General features: G+C 47.8%; 1 protein-coding gene across 4 annotated transcripts in view; it reads right to left on the bottom strand.

Annotated features, from left to right (window-relative positions):
* The window catches only part of PAK1 (p21 (RAC1) activated kinase 1), a 92,913-nt gene that overhangs the window by 11,143 nt on the left and 61,722 nt on the right, over positions 1-20,048 (bottom strand). For 3 of the 4 annotated variants that reach the window (XM_019530440.1, XM_019530442.1, XM_019530441.1), the window contains 5 exons: positions 12,381-12,500; positions 11,831-12,008; positions 7,418-7,481; positions 6,332-6,380; positions 3,100-3,212 (listed from right to left, as the gene is read on the bottom strand). In XM_019530440.1, coding sequence (XP_019385985.1) covers positions 3,100-3,212; positions 6,332-6,380; positions 7,418-7,481; positions 11,831-12,008; positions 12,381-12,500 — 524 coding nt within the window. Of the gene's footprint in view, positions 1-3,099; positions 3,213-6,331; positions 6,381-7,417; positions 7,482-11,830; positions 12,009-12,380; positions 12,501-19,209; positions 19,248-20,048 lie in introns of all 4 variants that reach the window. The other variant, XM_019530443.1, reaches the window with a different exon arrangement.

Genomic DNA, 20,048 nt, shown 5'->3' with positions numbered 1-20,048 from the left:
CACTGCATTAGTGTCATTCTGGGGACTCTCAGGCCTCATCAGAAGCAGCAATCCTTCTGCATCTTCAAGACCAGAGGATAAAAGACAGACTCAGAGTCACTAATAGATCTTGGGGACTTGTCAAGGACAGAAAGCAAGGTGAGGGCCTGGGCAGTGATTAGCTAGGAACTTCCTGTAGGCAGGATCAAGATGGGTTAAGGCACAATTTGGGTTTGAGAGAGACACAGCAATGACTCGAAGGCTATGTAGGACTGTTTAATGGAGTGGGGTTTTGTTCCAAAGTGGCCCAGACCTTGAAACACTTGAATCAAGGGGATTCTCCTTAGTTAAATGAGGACAAATAGGGCCTAATGGCCTATGCGCAGGATCGGGCACCCTAGTGCGATGAGCCTTTTCTGTGTAGCTAGGGTGCACAGGGCTCTCATGTGCAGATGCATACTCACTTAGGGGTATCTGCACATGAAAGAATATAGCTTGTAGACAGACTCCAGGCGCCCGCTGTTCCTCGGTGGTATATCCCATAGCTATAGGGGCTGAGCTGCCAGTGGCTCTGCACAGCACCGAGGAAGGGACTGTACGGATGAAACTGTTTGTTAGCTCAGATGCCCTGCTTGCCCCATGAAAGTTGGGTCACTCTCCTCCAAACAGACCCTCAAGGACACTACCTCTCTCACTTACAAGCTGGTGGATCTTGCTCGCTCTCCTCCCAAATAAATGGATATCTCTCCTTTCAGATACACCCTCCACCAGATCAGCGAAGGTGGCTGAGAAGTTGCTTTTCCCTTCCCTGCCATAAGCGCCCTCATAGCCTGGACAGCGAGAGCAAGAACAAGGGTGAAGAATAGAATGGAAACCCTTGCACAGCCCGTGTGCTGTACAGCACAGCTAGCCTTGGCTGGAGGCTGACTTGGTGAGCAGCTGATGCAGGCAGCCAAGAGCCCTGCTGCGAATGTGAAGCTGTGCCAATCAGCAGCCACGTGCGCGAGCCAGGGCCTGACTACCTACATAACTGATAGATCTTACACAAGGGGCATGGATGCAGGATTAATTAGTGCTTCCTGCCAGCTCCAGCTGAGTAAAGGCAAATCAGAGGGAGCAGCCTGGTTCCCCCAGATCACCCTGATCTCTCCGCACAGTGTAAGATAGGATTAGTCACTCAGCTGTTCACTGCAGACTTTACAGACATAAAAAGGCCTTGTGTTTAAGATACAGGGCTGGAGTCAGTGCACCCAAATTCTGTTCCCTGATACCGATTCACCGTGTGGCCTTGGGCACGTCATTTAAAGTCAGATGTGGCAACCCTGATTCATGCTGTGGAGTCCTACTAAAATGGGTCCCAAAATAAGATCCTCTCAGTACAAGGCTGGGTGGGGGAATCAGGCCCAACTCCTCTTTAAGGCATCTTAGGAGTGCTGACAGGCTCAGGAGCTGTTTTAAGATCCTATGTCCTCCTGTCCCCCAAGGGGAAAAAAAAGCACTACATCATTACCAATCATCATAAACCTGTGCTTACGGAAGGAAAGTCCTCAATGCTTTATTAGGAAGTGACAGGCCTTCTTGCAGTTATTTTGCACTAACACCTGAAAGTCAAGAATTTGAGTCTTTGTATGACACCCCCACACTTCCAGCTTTCAGTAAGCCAGGGATTTTTCTATTGACAGCTTAATATGCTCCTTAGAAGTTGTCAGATGGAAAGCTAAAAAGATTTCAGGCACAAGTAAGGCAGGTGAAGCTAAAAGAAAATCACACAGATTGGATGTTCCTGCAAAATGAACAGAGAAACAGTTGATGCCGTGAGTTTGTGGGAGCACCCATAACAATACACAGGGAAGCTTTCAACCCAGCAGCGTTAGTCAGTGGAAATGCCACTGTCATGATGTGTACAGTGGTTGCATGTCAGGATTACGACTGCTGCCGGGAGGGCTAGAAGCAAGTCTTTTTTAAATGAAAGCTGAAGGTCTGGGAGGGAAGGGTGGTTTAATAGCTGATGTGTATCTGGTGAGACCACCTCACCAGGGGGTTGGCACTAAGCGGGTTTTAACACTCCTTCTCCCTCCCTGCATTTACTGACTTAATATCTGTTTAGAAACCAGTACAGGTAAGTCTGGTGCAGGTAAGTGAGAAGCAAGGTCTGTCTGGCGATATCTTGGATTCATTTATCCATCAATGGACTCTCCTCTTCGTCCTCACATATTCCCTGGACGAACACGGCTACAACACTTCAACCCTGTAGGCATGCAGTAATACTCAGTTCTGTGCTAGACACCCCCGCCAGGGTTGTACCACACACCTAGCAGTGTCAGGCGTGAACTAGGCACCAGGCCTTAAGAGGCCAAGCAGTGGCAGCCGATTTATTCTTTCCAAGGGCATAATCCCATATGAGTCGGCTCGGAGAAGGGAGAGGTCCTGCTGCCAGTGAAGAGAGGTTAGCTACGCTCAGTCTTTGGGCCGTGCAAGCACAAGGGCTGCCACTGGACCCAGCCCCTGGTGCATGGCTGAGGGGGAATGCATCTCCTTGTGGCTGCTCCCTCCCTTCCCCGCACTTTGCTCATACCTCATCAGGGGCCAAGGGCATGTTTTTTCCCCCATAATTGCCAATTATGCTGTTATGAGTCAGGGAAGAAACAAGCCAACTGAGCTCGATTGGAAATAAAAATCAGCGTAAGCAACAGCCAGCAGGACAGTCTACCCTGGGAGCCTGGCAGGGAGATTTCTGCACAAATGGAGCATGCCAGCATCATTCACATCACAGCCCCAACAGAAGAGAGAGCAAAGGCGAATGGCACAGCTCAATTTCCATTTCTCTTCTGGGGGCAGGGAGGAAATTGCTCATGGGGCAGCATTTTAACAAGAGAAAGGGGCGCAATGTGGAAACCTGCCTGAGTTTTGCTAAAGCATTTGATGTCATCATCTTTAAAGGGAACTTTAAGTGCTAAAGAGGATTTTTTAAGACTGTCTTTTAGGAAATGGACTCTCTCCACTGGCATGGCAGAGTAACTATAAAGTGTCTGGCTTATCAGCCTGGTCTGAATTCAAGCAAAGTCGCCTTGGAAAGGCATGGTCAGTGGCCCTATAGCCAGATCTGGAATCGGAGCCCACCTGTCCAGGTAGTTGACAATGTTGGGGTTTTTATTTTCCCTCATGACGAGGATTTCATTGATGATCAGCTCTTTCTTGGGCTGCTGCTGCAAATTCATCTGTTTGATTGCAACCTACAATAAGGAGAGGAAATAAATTAAAAAGTAAAGATGTATTAAGTCACCTCAAAACCTGCCAGTTTCTAATCTGGGATTCTTGCATCCTACTTCAAATAAAGTTTAAGGCCAGTTTTACTCTCAAGGGTGACCAAGCAGTTTGGTAGGAGGACAAGTGCTTCCAATACATTTCAATTTCCAAACCAGGATGGAGCTGGTCTGTTCTCAGTGGGGGCAGATGACAGGACAAGGAGCAACGGGCTCAAGTTGCAGCCAGGGAAGTTTAAGTTAGGTATTAGGAAGAATTTTCTCAAGAGGAGGGTAGTAAAACACTGGAACCGGTTACCCAGAGAGGCGGTGGACTCGCCATCCTTGGAGGTTTTCAAGACCCGGCTAGACACAGCTTTGGCTGGGATGATTTAGCTGGGGCTGCTCCTGCTTTGAGCAGGGGGTGGGACTAGATGTGACCTCCTGAGGTCCCTTCCAGCCCTCATTTTTTTATGATTCTGTGATTTCCAGATATGTTCAAGTTCAGCAAGCCAAAAACATACTGGCAATACTTTCATACCGGAGGCCTGTGTTATGGTTGGATGGCTTTCCTCCTGAGTACTCTTGGCAAGGCAACAAACAGCTGCTCACTACAACACTGACTGATTTGGCCAACAGTGACCCATTCAGGAATGTCACTCGCATCATTTCATTTTGGATCAGCCTCTTGCTTTGGGTGGAAGCCATGCTTCAAGAAACGTCTGGGTCAAAATCACGTCGCTTGAGGGCTGTTCCCCACAGTAAAATGTTCACAAGGTTATAACCAGAGCTAGGAGATGAAGCAACAACATTCACATGCAAACTGTGCGGGTGTCCAGACCTGGGAGTTTGATTCAACTCCATCCCTAGCGTTACCTTGGGAGGAGTGGAATTAAACTCTAATTAATTGGCATCCTCTTCCTTTACACAGTCATTTGTTACACAGACCCAGATCCATATGCATACAAACAGAAATCTGGTGTAATGCGCTGTTAATTAAACCCAAGTAATCACAATGCCAGCATATGGGGCCAAATTCCCGTGCTCACAAAGCACAGCCTCTCACTCAGTGAAATCAGTAGGACTAACTCAGCACAACAGAATCATTTTGACAGTCGTTACACCCCAACTGCATTTTGTACAATATTTAGGCAAAGATAAAGAGATGGAAGTGTAATCATATACCAGAGCTGTGTGTGGAGAAAGCATGGCCGAGACGGGGGGAGCCAGCAAGTCAAGTGCAAAGAAGCAGGCAAGTACCTGTACAGAGGGCACTTCAACATTACTGTGAAAGGCAATATGTGCAGAGAACCCCAAAACACCAGAGAAAGAGGAGGAGGGACGAGGAGACAGACTGCACTGCTTTGCAGCTGGATTGACAATGCTATCAAGCTGCTGTGAGTAAAACAGCCAGTGGTGACACTTTGAATTATGTCAGGAGGATCCTCGCTTCAATCCTCACTGAGCCAGAAAACATGGAGAAACCCCTAAACTAACCCTTAGGGTGCATGAAACCAGAAACTATATTCATGGTGGATTTCTTCCTCACCTTGATGGGAGTTTGGCTTATGCCTTCCCACATGCACGCACATCCCTTCCAAATTAGCAAGAGCTAAACATAAAACAAGAGGGCAAAGCTCACATCGGATACTAATTATTCATAAAGACACATGAGTCTTTGTAATCTTGTTAGCACCCTGGCTTGCCATATATTGTGACAAGACATTGCACAATGTAGTTGTACATTGAATAATGATTTCCCTTAGTTAGTTTTAAATCTACTGCCTTTCGTTTTCATTGATCTTAAGAATAATAGGGAAGATTTACAGCAGTGACAAAGAGCTACTTGAACTCTGTGTACCAAGGAATAGGTTAACAGAGTAGAAGGATAGGGGAGAAATGTTACTGTAGCCATGAGGATCCAGAAATGTGAGAAGCAATTTGTTTAATTGGACCATCTCTCCCACCTATACAGTTGCCCAATAAAAAATATCATAAAAAGCCCCTTGCTTCTGGCATAAACCAATTGAAGGAGATGCAGATTTAAAAATCAAAGACCTGAGCATGCCTAGATTGATGACAACCTGGAGCTGATGGAAGTTATTTAAGTCCGTGGTGTAACAGGGTGTATAATGAGTGCAAATATCTATATGGAAATCAAGTATTGAATCCTAAGAGGCAACATAAGGGTTTCATAAAATACGCATTATATAATTCTTCAGACTACTGCAATTCTTTACAATTCCTGAGGAAAACAAACTGGCCACTACGGCTCCCCCTTCACACAGAGCTGAAGTTCAGCAGTATTACCACTTTTTCATCTCACCCATTACCAGTTCCTAATACAGCATCAGCAAAAAAGCCAGAAGCTACTAAGTTTGCTCATCCATAATTCATGATTTTGTATAAATGCAAAATAGATCCATGTTCTAGGGACCAGTGATGCTACAAACTTCCACAAATTATTTTGAATAATGAATATGCAATAAGGACTATTTGTGGAGGTGCAGAAAGGGACATTCCCTGCCTATCAGGGCTCTCAATTTAAGGAGGGACAAGCAAGTGGACACAGACTGGGAAGGGGAAGCAGGAGTCCTCCCGGCTTCTGTCATTTAGAGTCAACGTAGGTGATACAGGAGAAGGACAGGATTTGCTCGGAAAGGCTATATGTTAGCATCATGACTATATTCACATGTACATGAATGCACTTCCAGTTTCCCAGGATGCTGAGAAAACCCTCCAGATGAGAAGGATGCTTGGAGCAGACTTTGCACACTCTTGGTTCCTACTGTTCTGTGCTCAGTCTACTAGCCCATGCCATACAGGACCCCCCAAATAATCATTCTGATTGAAAGCTAAATCATCACATACCCTTGAAAGAAAGTCCTTATTTTACAGCATTAGATAGATCTTTTAGGGCAGTAGGGGCCAACCTTTTGGCAGGTGTCACAAATTAAGCCTTGCCCTCTCTGAGTGCCACGCCAATCCCCTTCCCCTGCCCGTTCTGTTGCTCTGCTTTCTGCTCCCTGCTCCCCCGTGCCACAAACGGGCCACCCCTGTTTTAGGGCATGATTCCAAGCAACTGGGTGCAGCGACCTGGTAGCTCTTACCTCCTGTCCCGTAGCTACATCCATTGCAGTATAAACTGTGCCTGAGGCTCTAAGCAAGGATGAAGGGGGTAAGAAGGAAAAAAAAAAAGAGAGAGACATATTAGAATTAAAGAGAGAAAGTCAGAAACACACACATACACACACACTTTTTTGAATCCATAAAACTTTCTAGAATGAATATTTCCTTCCAGCTCTGCCACACACATTTCCAAGCGTAAGTAACAATCTGCAGTGCTTACAAGCAAATCTCAGTGGTTAAAAAGATTGCCAGGGAACTGACTACAAACACAACAGTCTCCTGACATGGTTGTGGTCTTGGTCTTAGTCTTAACCACTGTCTAATTAATCGCACCGTATTCTGGGACAGCGGTACTGACTCCTGTTATGTAACACTGTGAAGAAACTAGTTTGATTCCACCTAAAAGTGGCACAACTGCAGCAGGCCTGGTGTCCAGGCTACCCCAAGATGATAATGATGGCAGGGCAGACCAAATCAAGAGAGATGTGGCCACTGGGGGAGAGAACATGATTCTGAACCCACCGGAGTCGGTGGCAAATCTCCCACTGCCTTTAATAGCTATGGGGAAGGGCTGAGTCCAAATACTTTATATGGAAAGTATGCACTCTGCAGGCTCACCAGAGATGAAATAATTGTTACAGTGGTTTGACAACTGGCCTCAAAAACTAAGTCATTTTTCAGTAAACGAAGGATTCAAATCACCTCTCTAAGAGGCCCTATATACACATACACCCCTGTGAGGGGAATGCAAAACCAGGCCTGAGCATAGAGGGTTAATTCTGAAAGCAAATCTATAATTTGAAAATTGTTTTGTTCAGAGAAAATAAGTGGTTCTTTCTTACACCCTGGTATATTTAGCAACAAGATCATCTAATGATATATATTTTTATATTAAACACAATCATGCAAAGCCCCGGTCATCATGACTCAAGAGTATGCCGGTGGAGGAAAGAGAAGGCGGAAGGAAAACATCACAGTGTTTCCAGAAGACAAACCCAGCTTGGCTTTTCTGCCTTCCTTATGCTGACAGTGCACGAGAAGAGGTGGGATGGGAGGCATGCACTAACCCTTGTCCAATCTTTTCAAAGCGCGTGTATTTCTTCTTGGGGTCACCCACGCTCACAATGCTTCCTGAAAACGGGAGAAAACACCAGGTTAAAAACAGTTCTCTTTCCGTATCAATGCAAGGGGCAATGCTACTTACACCCCGGGAGCCCAAGCAAAGACAGAACATTGCACAGACCCGCCCTGCAAGCACACAGACACCTGCAGACTTTCAAGAGGATCCTGCAAAAGTTTAGAAGTATGGCATTCATTGCAGAGCCCAGGCTCAAGAGATCTAGCTCGTTAGGAAGAAAGAGTCTGTAGAGGCAACTTTGCTGGAATACGATACACAAGCTCTTTTCCTAGACGCACTCCAGTTGCATCCTTTTGCTTGCTTGGGGGCTCAGAGGCAACTTGATCTGGAGCCGATATTTTTGGATACTCTATGATGTGGTGGGTCCAGTTGACCAGATCTGCCTTTTGTACCAGCACAGCGTCACTATAATCATCCTCAAAACCGGGCCCCAGGACCCCTGCTAGGGACTTTACAGGAGGGACTTTACCAAAGATGGGGCAGTTAGGTGTTCTCCTAGGGGTACCCACAGATGTAACAAAGATATCTACATTAAATGGCACAGATATCAGCTATTATGGTGCGACTTATGCACGCTGGCTCCTGTACCTAAACAGGTGCATCAAAATTATTGCAACTTTCACCTTTTCCAACAGCAGTCGCATTTACTGTGAATTAGCTCACTACTGCAGCTTGCACATGTAACCCTTACAGCCTAAGAGCTGACACACCCTTTGCCTTTGGAAGTGGTTAAGTGTTATGACTATCCATAGCTGAGGAAGCTCATCTGTTTGAGAAGCAGAGGTTCAAGACGCAGTCGATAATGGCCTGCGCAGCTGCTCTGGGATTGCTGCTTTCCAAGCTTTCGCAGCTCGCAGACTTTCAGCAGTGCTGCCAGAGTCTCTTACAGTGATGTCAGCTCATCTCTGCCTGTGTCGCAGCTGAGCTGGGGAGGCACGTTACCATCTTCCTCCGCACCAGGGAGATTGCTGAGATACAGGGCTGGACTTGTATTTAACAGAGCTGGTGAGGACAGGGGTTGCAATTCCATCTCACAGAGGATTTGGTTTTGTTTCCATTGCGGAGGGATGCCCAAAGTTTCCAACTTCTTCAAGAAAGGGGCTGGAGCCCTGGCTCCCAAACAGACTGTGGCAGACTGCCCTGAAGCTACAGAGCCCAAGGGCCTGGGGTCCCAAGCCCGGGATATCCCATTTGGCCAACAGCAAAGGTGTTAAAGCAAGCAAGCTGGCAGTCGACTCTTCGCTGAATCTGACCCACCTCCCTGCCATACTGTGATTAAACAAACAGGTGAATTCCCATTAAAAAAAAAATCTATGTTATGTTTTTTTCCAAGGGGCTATACAAATGTGGCCTGATGCCTGAATGGGTGCTCCCCCAATCAAAACTGAGAAACAGAGGAGAAACAAAGGCTCATAAAAGTACAAATAACTCCTAGAACAGCGCCTGCATGATGGACATGGGAACTGGGAACCTAAAGGCGTTTTCTAAGTTGGAGCATGCAGGCTACCTGAGCCATCACCATATGGAGAGATTTCCAAAAGGGCCCCAGGGCTGAGCAGAAATATTAACTAGATACAGATTAGCATATGCAAAGATATTCTGCATATGGTAATTAGGCCCAGGCACCCAATGGCGAGCCATGTTAAACAAAAAAAAAAGCAGGCTATTTTCAGATGCTGCTGGAAAGTGGCCAAACCCACAGGATCTGGGGCAGACAGAAGTAATGAGGGAGAACGCAGGGAAGGGAGCCCAACTACACAAACACAGGGACTGACACCACAATTACAGATGTGACGCTTTCCTTCCCAAGATGATGAGCTGCTGAGTGAGCAGCCAAGACCCCTCTTCTCCCCCTGCCTCGGGCCTGCACCAAGGGCTCAGGCTGCAGCAGCACAGCCCCTGTGAAGAATTTGGGCAATGACAGAACCCAGACAGGACCGTCAAAAACCCTGGTCTTAATCTCTGCTTCAATAAAATGGGGCAACTCTTCCCTCCCCCCACCAATGGAGGCTGAGGATTAATTGAGATTTGCAAAAGGGCTCTGTAAGTGAACAGAAGAACTAAGTGCTAAGAGGTTTTTAAATGGGCTATTTTCTTTCTATCTCTGTATATTTTTAGTCGGAAGGTCCTGCACTGCACTGGAAGGTCCTACTACCAGATCAGACCTCATATGAGCAAGCACAACTCCATTCCCTCAGCCATGGGCAACTGGTACCTCCTAAGTCAGGGGGGGCACTTGCCCCCCCCGCCCCTCCCCCACAGAGGCCAGTCAGCAACTGAGGGGAGTTCCCCCCGTGGCCAATCGCACTGACATGGAAGTGCCAGCATAATCAGCCACAGGGGAACCCCACAGTCAGCATGATCGGCTGCAGGGGGACCACGGGGATCACTTGTCCTGGCACCCCCACTCCTGCCTGCCCCACCTGCCCATCACCTATGCGGGGAACACTGCTGTCAGGGGGTGCACCAGCCCCCTCAGGGGGCGCATGTGCACCCCTGTGCACCCCCTACATGTCACGACTGCCCTCAATGGAATTCGCCCAGTTACCCCACGGCTGATTTTAGCCCAGCCTAGTGCCACCAACCTCAGAGGTCCTCTTGGGCTGCACCACACTCAGGAGTTAACGTGTGGCAAAGCTTCAGGCCACAACCAAAGCTTGCAGCTATGCAGGTGTCGCTGACCAAATGCACAACACACAGCTATTTAAAACAAAGTGCTGTATTATGTATGCACGTCAGCCATGCAACAGCTGTAGTGCCTTTGCAAGGGTTTCACTCCTATTTCCTTAGATTAGTGAAGTGGTTCTAGACAGATGTTTTTTGGTGCATGACATTCATGTCTCTGCCAACAGCACTTCAAGGCTCAGTCTTATTAACCCTGAGCTGTGCAACATGCCCCTCAACATTAACACAAACTATTCCCCAGAGCTTGGGTTTGCAATGTTAGCCCTGGAAAGGGGCAACTTCTAAATAACGAGATGTCCCCTTGTACTTTAGTCATCTTTGAACTCTATGTATTTTCCCCAGTTAGGCTGTTAATCCATGTTTCACACGGTATTTGTGTTTCACAGACAGATATGCAATTGCTATAAAATAATCAAGAAATCTAATTGATACAGTTTAAAAGCCAGAGAAGGCAAGGTCCTCATCACAGGATTAGTATCTGTGGCATACTCCTTTGCTGAGTTATCATGTTACAGTGTACACAAACTTGTAAATGCTGGCAGAGGTCAGTGTCTTACAGGATAGAAAAGCTGGTCGTTTTCTGGGAGTTTCCTGCTGGTTTCATTGTGCTGGATCTTTAACTAATAAAAGGTTTACAACTTACAGGTTGTAAACTAATAAAAGGTTACAACTTAGGTAGTGTTTTTTTGAAGTTTATAAGTTTGGAATAAGTCATAGCCATTTGGACATAAAGAGACAATGGTCCTAGACATCTTCCAAAGCAGCTACTGCAGAGGGGGGCAAAATATACCCATGGAGCAGATCTGACCCACCAAGGGATTTTGTCCAGCCCACAGCAGGTCCCTTGGTCCTGCCCAGCCCAGGTGTGTGGGGCAGCCCGGGCCATGGCACACAAAACTGGTCCTGCATCCTCAGGTGCACAGCAGGGCTGGGATGGTGTGGCAGCCAGATTTGCCTCCTGGCAGTCCCCACGGTGGGGCTTTTTCTGATTGCCACCACTGCCACCGAACCCAGCCCCACTGCCGGGGCACTCCAGCCCATCTGCTCTGCACCCACCACTGGGCACAGAACCTGCATGGGCAGGGCACATGGCTGGGTGAATGGGAGGGGGCCACAGGTGGGCAGGGAGCAGCACCCAGGAGCAGGATGGACAGGCAGAAGGGGCTGGGATCTTGGGGCGGTGCCAGCATGAGGCCAGGGCCCAGAGCAAAGCTGCGATCCGCTCCCTGCGTGCCCCAGATTTAAAATTTGCTGGATTTAAATTTAGTACTTATTTTTTAATTATGCCAATCAGCTTTGCTCACCTCGAGGCTGACACTTTTAAATATACTCAGCCCCAAGTTGAGAAAATAGCAACATCTAGGATGACTTCAACATTCAATATATGTATATATTCAGGGCCTGGTTTTCAAAGTCTGAGCAGCTCTAGGTCCCATGGGAATCACAGGTACTCAGCATGCCTGAAGATCAGCCTCTCAGCCCTTGCATTTGCGCCTGAAGACCACAGACAGAACAGTCTCCTAAGGCGACATCTGAAGTAAGAAGTCTCCAAAAGTAACTGTCACAGGATCTCTGCTCATTAAAGCTTTGGGAACAGAAATGACCCTGGACATCCCTGACCAGAAATGGAACATGGACTTTATAAAAGGCAACATACTTAATTTTTCCAGGATCTCTTCGTCTGACATTTTTGGTTTTTTCTTCTGTTTCTCTGCGTTCCTCGTCTGCGCGTCAGGCAGGGTCGTGCTGTTTTCAGAGGGTGAGGAGATTGGAGAGGTGGCCACATCTCTGGTGGGAGGCGGAGGAAGGGGCTCTATCACGGAGCGAGTGTATATCTGTTGTGTTGGGAGAAACACAGAGACATTTCAATAAAGGAAGGATTAAAAATAAACCCCCACCTCCATACTCTAGCTGCATTTCCTTTGTAGTAGCATGTTGTAAGCAGTGAAAGAAACATTCCCACATGAAAAAGCCTTAGCAAGTCAAGAGCATTATGTGACAGCATGAAGCAGCTCATTTGGAAGTAAATTATTCCTTCCCCTGAGCAAGTGAATAGGAACTGGATCCCTGAATCACAGTTTGTTCATTGCTCCCAGGAACGTGACAGAAGCGGCATAAAGCCCATGGCTTGGGGCAGACTGACCCTCTGTCTAGTACAGATGGGGTGAAATGTGTGGGAAGGGAGTTAACGTGGTTCACGTGCTTACCGATTTTGTGTGCTCGGGGCGTGGAGCTATTACTGGGGGCGGAGCAGCATCATCCTCATCATCTTCATCTTCTGAAACTGGTGGTACCGCAGGGGTCTCGGACACACTCGCCTTCACGTTCTGCAATTCGGTTCAAAAACACAACACGACTTTGAGCACCAAAGTTGTTTTAAAAAAAGGGTTATCGCTTTTCACTGAAAAGGAATTAAGCTTCTAACATAGAAACCCTTTAATCACAACAGGAATGGTCTCAAAACACCCAGTCAGGTTAACTGGTTTATGCAATGCAGTAAAAGTAGCAGCAGTTTGAGAGCCTGAGCCTGTAAACACATAAACAAGTGGCCTTGGTGAAGTCACTGTTATAGTCACGTGGGCAAAAAGTTATTCACCTGGACTTTAGCACATCAGGCCCCACAAATCACACACCAGATGCAATTACCACCTGCTGGCTCAAACCTTCTCTATTGAAGGTGCACCACTGGCGGTATTATGCATCAGGGTCTCAGTAACAGATATTTCTGTCTAGATATTGCTAGCCGGTGATAGAAACGGCATTACAAAAACAGGGGTCCATTCTTCCTTGGTCCTCAGCCACATCTACAACAAAGGTGACGTTAAGATCAAGTTGTCATTAGGTCTGTGCAAGTTGAGAAGTATTCGATTCAGATTCAGATTCAACTGATTCGCAGGACAGAGATTCGATTTGGAGATTGGTCACTGTCCCGAATCGATTCGGCAGAATCAGCTTCAGAAGACGCAGTGCTGATTCAGAGAGATTCGGTGATTCAGATCGGCCAGGGAGAGGCAGGCAAAGCCAGGGGCTGCAGGTTATCCCGTGACTCCTCCGGCTGTGCCGGCCTCTCCCCAGGTGGGGGGAGCTGTGGGAGAACCCCCCCGTGGCTGCCCTGCCCAGCCTCAACCACCGCCTGGCCCCAGCCTAGTCCCGGCACTTTAAAAAATCTCCGCACTCACTGGCTGCAGCGGCCACGATTGGGCCATCTGGGACCTCATGGCACGGCCCCCCCACACAGTGCAAGGCAGTGGGGATCAGCAGGGATTGCCCCCCGCTGCCTGGCAGCCACGTAGCAGCTACCCCATGGCACAGGTGCAGCACAGCTCAGCAGGGTGCTGAGCGCTGTCTGCATCAGCGCTGGGAGCAGGGGCTATGCCCTGCTGCTGCTCACCCCCTTCTGCCTGGAGCGAGCTGCGCCCACATCCCGTCTCCCCCTGCCCCGCCTGGGCAAGCAGCAGCAGGGCAAAGCGCCCATTCCCAGTGCTGCCACGCCTGCATCCCATGCCCCCTTGTCCCCCTCCCCGAGTAACGTGCCCACCTGCCCCCGCTGGGCAGCTTGTCCTAGCTCCAGCCCCGATCCCTCCCTCCCCCATGTCCCTTCCATCCCTCCTGCCCTAACCCCAACAGACTTAGCAGTTAGAAGCAGCTCTCAGCTGCCTGTTTAGTCCATGGCCGAATCTTTGAATTGGACAAATCTTTTCCAAAGCTTTTGCGAATCAATTCAGATGCTTCAAATAGATTTGGAGCTTTTACTTGGTCTCCCGATTAGATTTAGATTTGGCAATTAGGTCCCCAAATTGGGCCAAATCTCCTCCAAATCGAATCAGTTACTGAAGCTTCATACAGCCCTAGTTGTCAGCTGACACTATGGCCCCTGGAACGTGTCTGCAATGAAGTCTGATGAAGTCAGTGGATCTTTGCACAGGTTCAGATTGCGCAAAGGGAGCTAAAATTAGATCTATGCTTTGATGTAATTTGTCTTCATTACACGGGGCCACACTGCCAAGTCAAAGGACTACAATTGCATGTGGCTGCTTAGAGAGATTGATCTTACAAGTGGGACACAAGCTTTTCTAGTGTACCAAGAGCTCTGTGCCAGGACCTCCTCTAATGGGGATAATATGCTCTCTCATTTATTTAGACTGCAAGCTCTCCCAACAGGAACTGCGTCACTGAGCACTTGTAAAATACAAAGCACAACAGGCCCAGATGTCTGTGGGACACCCAGGCAATACCGTAATACCAGCTGTGGACAAAATTGCTCCCCACAAAAACAAGCAGATTTGACATCTACCCTGTGACATTCAGTGCCCAAGAAACTAACCTTAGATTTATGCCCCAGCTGCACAGTCCAGGGGCTTTTGCATCAGGCTCAAAATTTGACCTGCTGCAAAGTACATTGCTAATCTTGAAGGGGAGAGACATTTTAGTTGGTTCATCCAGGTTTATAAGCAAGATCCATCCAAACTTCAGACCAATTCAGAGGCAGTGTGCCCAGCTCCCATATTTCACATGGCTCTTGCTATTTAAAATCTGTCTCGTTAAATCAGGCCCATCTACCTTGACCTCTCCCTGTCCAGAGGCAGCATGACTCTTATTTACAGTGCTCCCAATCGGTGACTCTGGTGGTTACTTGGATATCCAAAGCCACGTTAGGAAACTTTAACTAGCTCCCTGCCCAGCCAGAAGGTATCCTAATTCCATGTGCATGAGCACTTTTTGCCCGTGGTGCTCTAAACAGTGGGTTTTTTCTTCAGGCGGTTTTGTTTAGCTTGTGCTCCTCCAGGAAAATCAAGCTGGCTACATGCAGGGGAGAGGAGATGGAAAATGTACTGTAGGGCTAGTAGCTTCTCTCTCCAGCAGCTTGGTAGAGCTCATTTAAAAAGGGCCTAGACTGACAGCCCTGGAGACAGAAGTTCTTTTAAACTGGCTGACTAGGTCCAATGCAGAGCAGCAACACAGACCCACGTGCATGGGACGAGCTTCTCTATGCACTTCTAAAGAACCCACCATGAAAGGGGCTAATTGCCAAACATACGTTAACCCAGCCTGGAAATATTTTACTGGGCTTTTTCCCTCTGCTTTTCCAGCCCTATGCAAAATAAGCATGGTAGGCATCCACATACGGCATAACCTACGTGGAGGGAAAGGCTGACAGCTAGGGAGGCCAGGGACACTCCACTGGCAGATGCAGAAGAGTGTAATCTGTCTGTGAGGTGCAATTTATATCAGGTCTGGCAGAGGAACACGGAAGAAAGGTCTAGCACTAGGGAACAGGGCGTCTCCCCCACACTTTATTTTACAAAGAGAAGTGGGGCACAAACCAGCATAGATAACTGAGTGAGGGATGCCCTAAAGGGATGTCCATAGCACAGCGGTTCTCAATCAGTTCCCCGGGCCTGCACCCAGAAGCGCTGCGTATGGGGTGTAAGAAATCAGGCAAATTAGCACAGGCAAAACTCAATTCTGGGGCACATCTGCCAAAAGCACCATAAGGGAGCTAGGCTACAAATCTGTGCTCTGGGTCGGACACGGGGAAGCGTGGGATGCAAACGATGAGAACCAATGCCCTAGTGCACAGTGCAGGATGCTTGTCACATGCCTTCCTGCCACCTCATCCCCAGGAGAAAAAGGGGGTTCAGCCTTTGATTCTCCAAGGGGCCTCACAGCAAAGGGCAGCACGTGTGTGTGCAACACAGAGTGCCCACAGACATGCTGGGAGGCTGCTCTGTTACACCCCGTCAGAGCAGACTGGATTAATCAAGCCTACTGAAGTGTGCCAGCCTCTGCGTCTTGTGTATCAGTGTCCCCCCGTTTCAAAATGGGCAGCAGGGGTGCTTTAGCTAAAGCACATCGAATGAGCCTTAGTTAAAGCGCCCCTACCACCTTTTGAAGCACAGGGAGGCTGATACAAGAGACACTACGGGTGCTTTAATTAGAGTGGTTCTTGGAGCCACTCTAATTAAAGCGCCCCCCACCTCCCCTGCACAGGATGTGTAAAAATACCCTTGGACCTTCATCAAAGCTTCCTAGTGTCACCCTCCAGATCATCCCCTCCCCTACAACTCTTCTTCCAACCTGCAGGTTTAGTTGCAATATCAACATCAAGACCGACCTGAAGCTGCTAACCAGGACACCTAGGTCAGCCACCAGCAGCTAACAGCCTGGAAAAGATTTAAACTGGGCATTCGGCAAAGCTGAGAAGTACAACAAATCAGCATGGAGCCAGGGTCCTCAGTCACTCAACAACAGGGGAAAATAGTTCTTGGTACCCAGACACTACAGGGAACGGGGACATCCAGCCTATGGACTCTGTGATCATTTCCTCAAGACTGGGGAGTAAAGCAGACAACAGATTGACTGCCTTTTTCCCCCTCAAATATATTAATAATGGTAACCTCCACTTGCCATTTGCAGGGGGGAAAAATTGTTTTTTCCAGCAGCTTCTCCCTCTGGGACAACACGAAGTGTCAGGAATAACAAGAGGACAGATTGTTAGCACAGTGACAGCATGTTGCTTTGCCAACAAAACAAGCTTTGGCAGAAGCACTGCACAGATTTTAATAACCAGAGTAATAAAAACAATGTTCTGAGTACAGATTCACTTCCTTTGCTCAGTGTGATCTCACCTGCTAAGAAATCAGACTACCACATTTTCACATTAATGGCTGGCTGGGTTCACTCGGGCCTAAGCACCTCTACAGCCTCTCTCACAGCGATACCAAATGACACATAACGTATGTCCCAGGCATCCTACTGCTGCACTGCACTTGCAGAGGCACAAGAAAGGAAGAAAAGGGGTTTTCCTTCTCGCTCCCAAAGGGGCAAATCGCAACTTCCCCATGGGTATGTCTACATGTACACTTTACCGTGGAATAGACTAATTAGCTCTGCAGTAAAGTGCTACTGTCTAAACATGCACTGGTATTAGGGCACAGTAAAATTAATTAACTCCTCTGTAAGACAGCACTGTTGGGGACAGCACTATCTTATAGTGGAGTCAGTAAGTGTGATTAAACATGCACGTAGACAGTGACCACCAGAAGCAAACTGTATCCAGTAAGCCCAGCCAGCCAGGGACCAGACCCTTGGCTCCCACCTGCCCCTCCGCCACCCAACACTGCCACCCTCTGTCCCCCTGCCACCCAATGTGCCCCCTGTCACCCTAGGGCTTCTCCACCCCAGCTCAAAGTGCTGCAGTCCCAGGCATGCATGTAGACATTGAGCCCAGGAGCAGTTGACTCCAGCTTGAACTGCTCCAGGGTTTATTGTGTTGCATTAATTACATAGACGCATCCCCTTGTATCAAAGTGGGGAAAGTTCAGTACAACATTCAGGTGTCTATACTCATGCTCTAGGGTGGGGGCACTTTAATTAGAGCAGCTCTGAGACCCGCTCTAATTAAAGTGCCCGAAGCATCATGTGTATTGATATGGTAGTGAGGCACTTTAACTCAAGCTTGCAGAACCCGCAGCGATTTTTATAAGCGGGGACGCTAAATACACAAGACGCGGAGGCTGTTGAAGGGCGCTAATTAGCATGCTCCAACAGACTCACAGCACACGATTGAGTCTGCTTTGATGCATGCTAATTACCACGCATCACGGAGACGTCCATCACATGTATATGTGCCCCTTTTTTTTCCATACTAAGATCAGAGATGGGCCCAAACCCTGAATATAGATTCAAAAGCTCTCTCAAAGTTAAGGGAAAGTAAGGCCCTCTCCATGATGTGACAGGAGTGAGGGAGCCTGAGAGGTGGATCTGTTGTACTTGAGAGGTAAGCAAGCTCTCAGAGAGCACGCACACACTGTTTTCTATGAATAACTGTCTCATGCATAGAGCTCTGTGCATTAATAAAGGGACACCATTCATTGCCACCACCATGGCAGCAATTTGGATCTTTATTTTAAGCGCGCTGCATTCAGCCCTGCTGCTTACAGCCACGAGGCGCATTATGTGTTCGAAACGGTTGCAAAATTCCCTGAGCACACGGGGTGCCTGTAGACATGCCGGGAGGCTGCTCTGTTACAGTATGTCACAGCAAACTTGATTAATCAAGTCTGCTGGAGCATGCTAATTAGCAGCCAGTCTCTGCATCTCATGCAACAGTATCCCTGCACTTCAAAATGGGCAATGGGGGGGCTTTAACTAAAGTTTGAACTAAAGCTTCAGTTCAAGCATCCTGCTGCCATTTTGAAGTGCAAGGTCACTGATACACGAGACACTGTGGGTGCTTTAATTAGAGTGGCTCTTGGAGCCGCTCTAATTAAAGCGCTTTCCCACTCCCCCGAGCACATGTAAAAACAGCCCTGGAGCTTTGCTAAAGCTTCCTAGTGTCACCCTACAGATCATTTCCCACACCCCCCCTACAACTCTTCTCCCAACCTGCAAGCTGTTGCAATGTCAACACTTATTCAACTGTATCCTCCCAATAAAAGGGGAATACTGGTTGCATCCATATGTGCTGTGTATGTGCATGGGGGTGGGAAGAGGGGTAAAGGTCAAAGAAAAGATAAGACCGCCCTGAGAAGAATGCAGTTAATCATCAACAGCGGTTCGGTCAGATCTTGTGGGCTTTTAATGGTTTGGTTAGATCAAAAGATATTTATGGATCAGATACCAATAAAATCTACCTGGTACACTGAAAAAAACAGGCTGGATTGTATTTTGTAGACCTGTTTACACTGCTACTCACCAATGTCACTTCTACAAAAGAGATCCACTTCTATGAATGCACTAAATTAACTAATAATAAAAGTCATTTGAGTCTAGTGCCTTATATTCCAGCCACAGAGAGTTTATAGGAAGAACTGAAAGGAAAGAAATATGCTTTTTTAGGTCAGAATGACAGTTACCATAGTTTCCGCATGTTTTAAAAAGACTTTAAATAGATTAAATATATTGTTTAGCTATATTTTGGGTGTCTACAATACCCCACACTTGAAAAAAGCAAGCCAGCATTAAATGCAAAATGATTATAAGGTTGTTTTATGCACCTCTGAAAAACCAAATGAATACCAACAAAAAACTTACCACTGTATTTGATGAATTATAATCTTCTGCAGATTTATCTGAAACAGAGAAACAGATACCACTGCAATTATGATGAGAGTGATTTGCAATGCAACCATGCCTAGAGGCCCAGGCTGCAATAAGCTGTGGCAAGAACTGCAGAAACATAGTAAACTGCTGTGGGGAAAGGGATTATCCCCATCTTAGGGAGGGTGAACCCCAGCACAGGGTGACGAAGGGGTCTAAGGGTTTGGTCCAGGAAAGGGCTAATGACATTTTAGCCAGCGCCTGTTTCCTGGCAAGGCAGGAGGTTTTTGCAGACCAGATGCTGGGACCCAGATTTGCCCCCTTCCAGCGAGCTGTGAATACTCTGAAGCTGTGCCCATTGCACCACGATGGAGGGGTGGGTAGAGGGTGCTTCCGTGACTACCCTGCTTCCAGCCGGGTGGGTAGGGCAGTTTTCTGGGACATGAGGGAGGTAGGTCTGCAACCTCTTGGACATGAAAGTGATAAAACTAAATTGAGCTCCCTCGCTCCCTGGGGAAGTAGTCCAACCACTAGGATCCTGCTTATGGGGGACACTGCTGCCACCTCCTCCTCCAGTTGTATGTTCGAGAAAAGGACTGGTCTGTGCTTGGCTTGTGAAAGGAGGGTTGTAGGCAACTTCCCTTAGGAAGAGGTTCTGGACTCTAGATCCAGACTGGATGAAGACACGATACAGCACAAGGGGCCTGTTTAAAAACACATCTCCATTCTCGGTGCTGCCTACCGGCGAGCTCAGGGAGACTGTTCCCTGCTCAGCTTCCTGGTTGTTTTGAGTCCTATTCTGAAGCACCTAAAGCTCTGCATCCAGTGTACAG

The sequence above is a fragment of the Crocodylus porosus genome, unplaced genomic scaffold (genome assembly GCF_001723895.1).
Source record: "Crocodylus porosus isolate Cpor-Errol unplaced genomic scaffold, CroPor_comp1, whole genome shotgun sequence".
NCBI lineage: Eukaryota > Metazoa > Chordata > Crocodylia > Crocodylidae > Crocodylus > Crocodylus porosus.
This window is presented reverse-complemented; position numbering and strand designations above follow the sequence as displayed.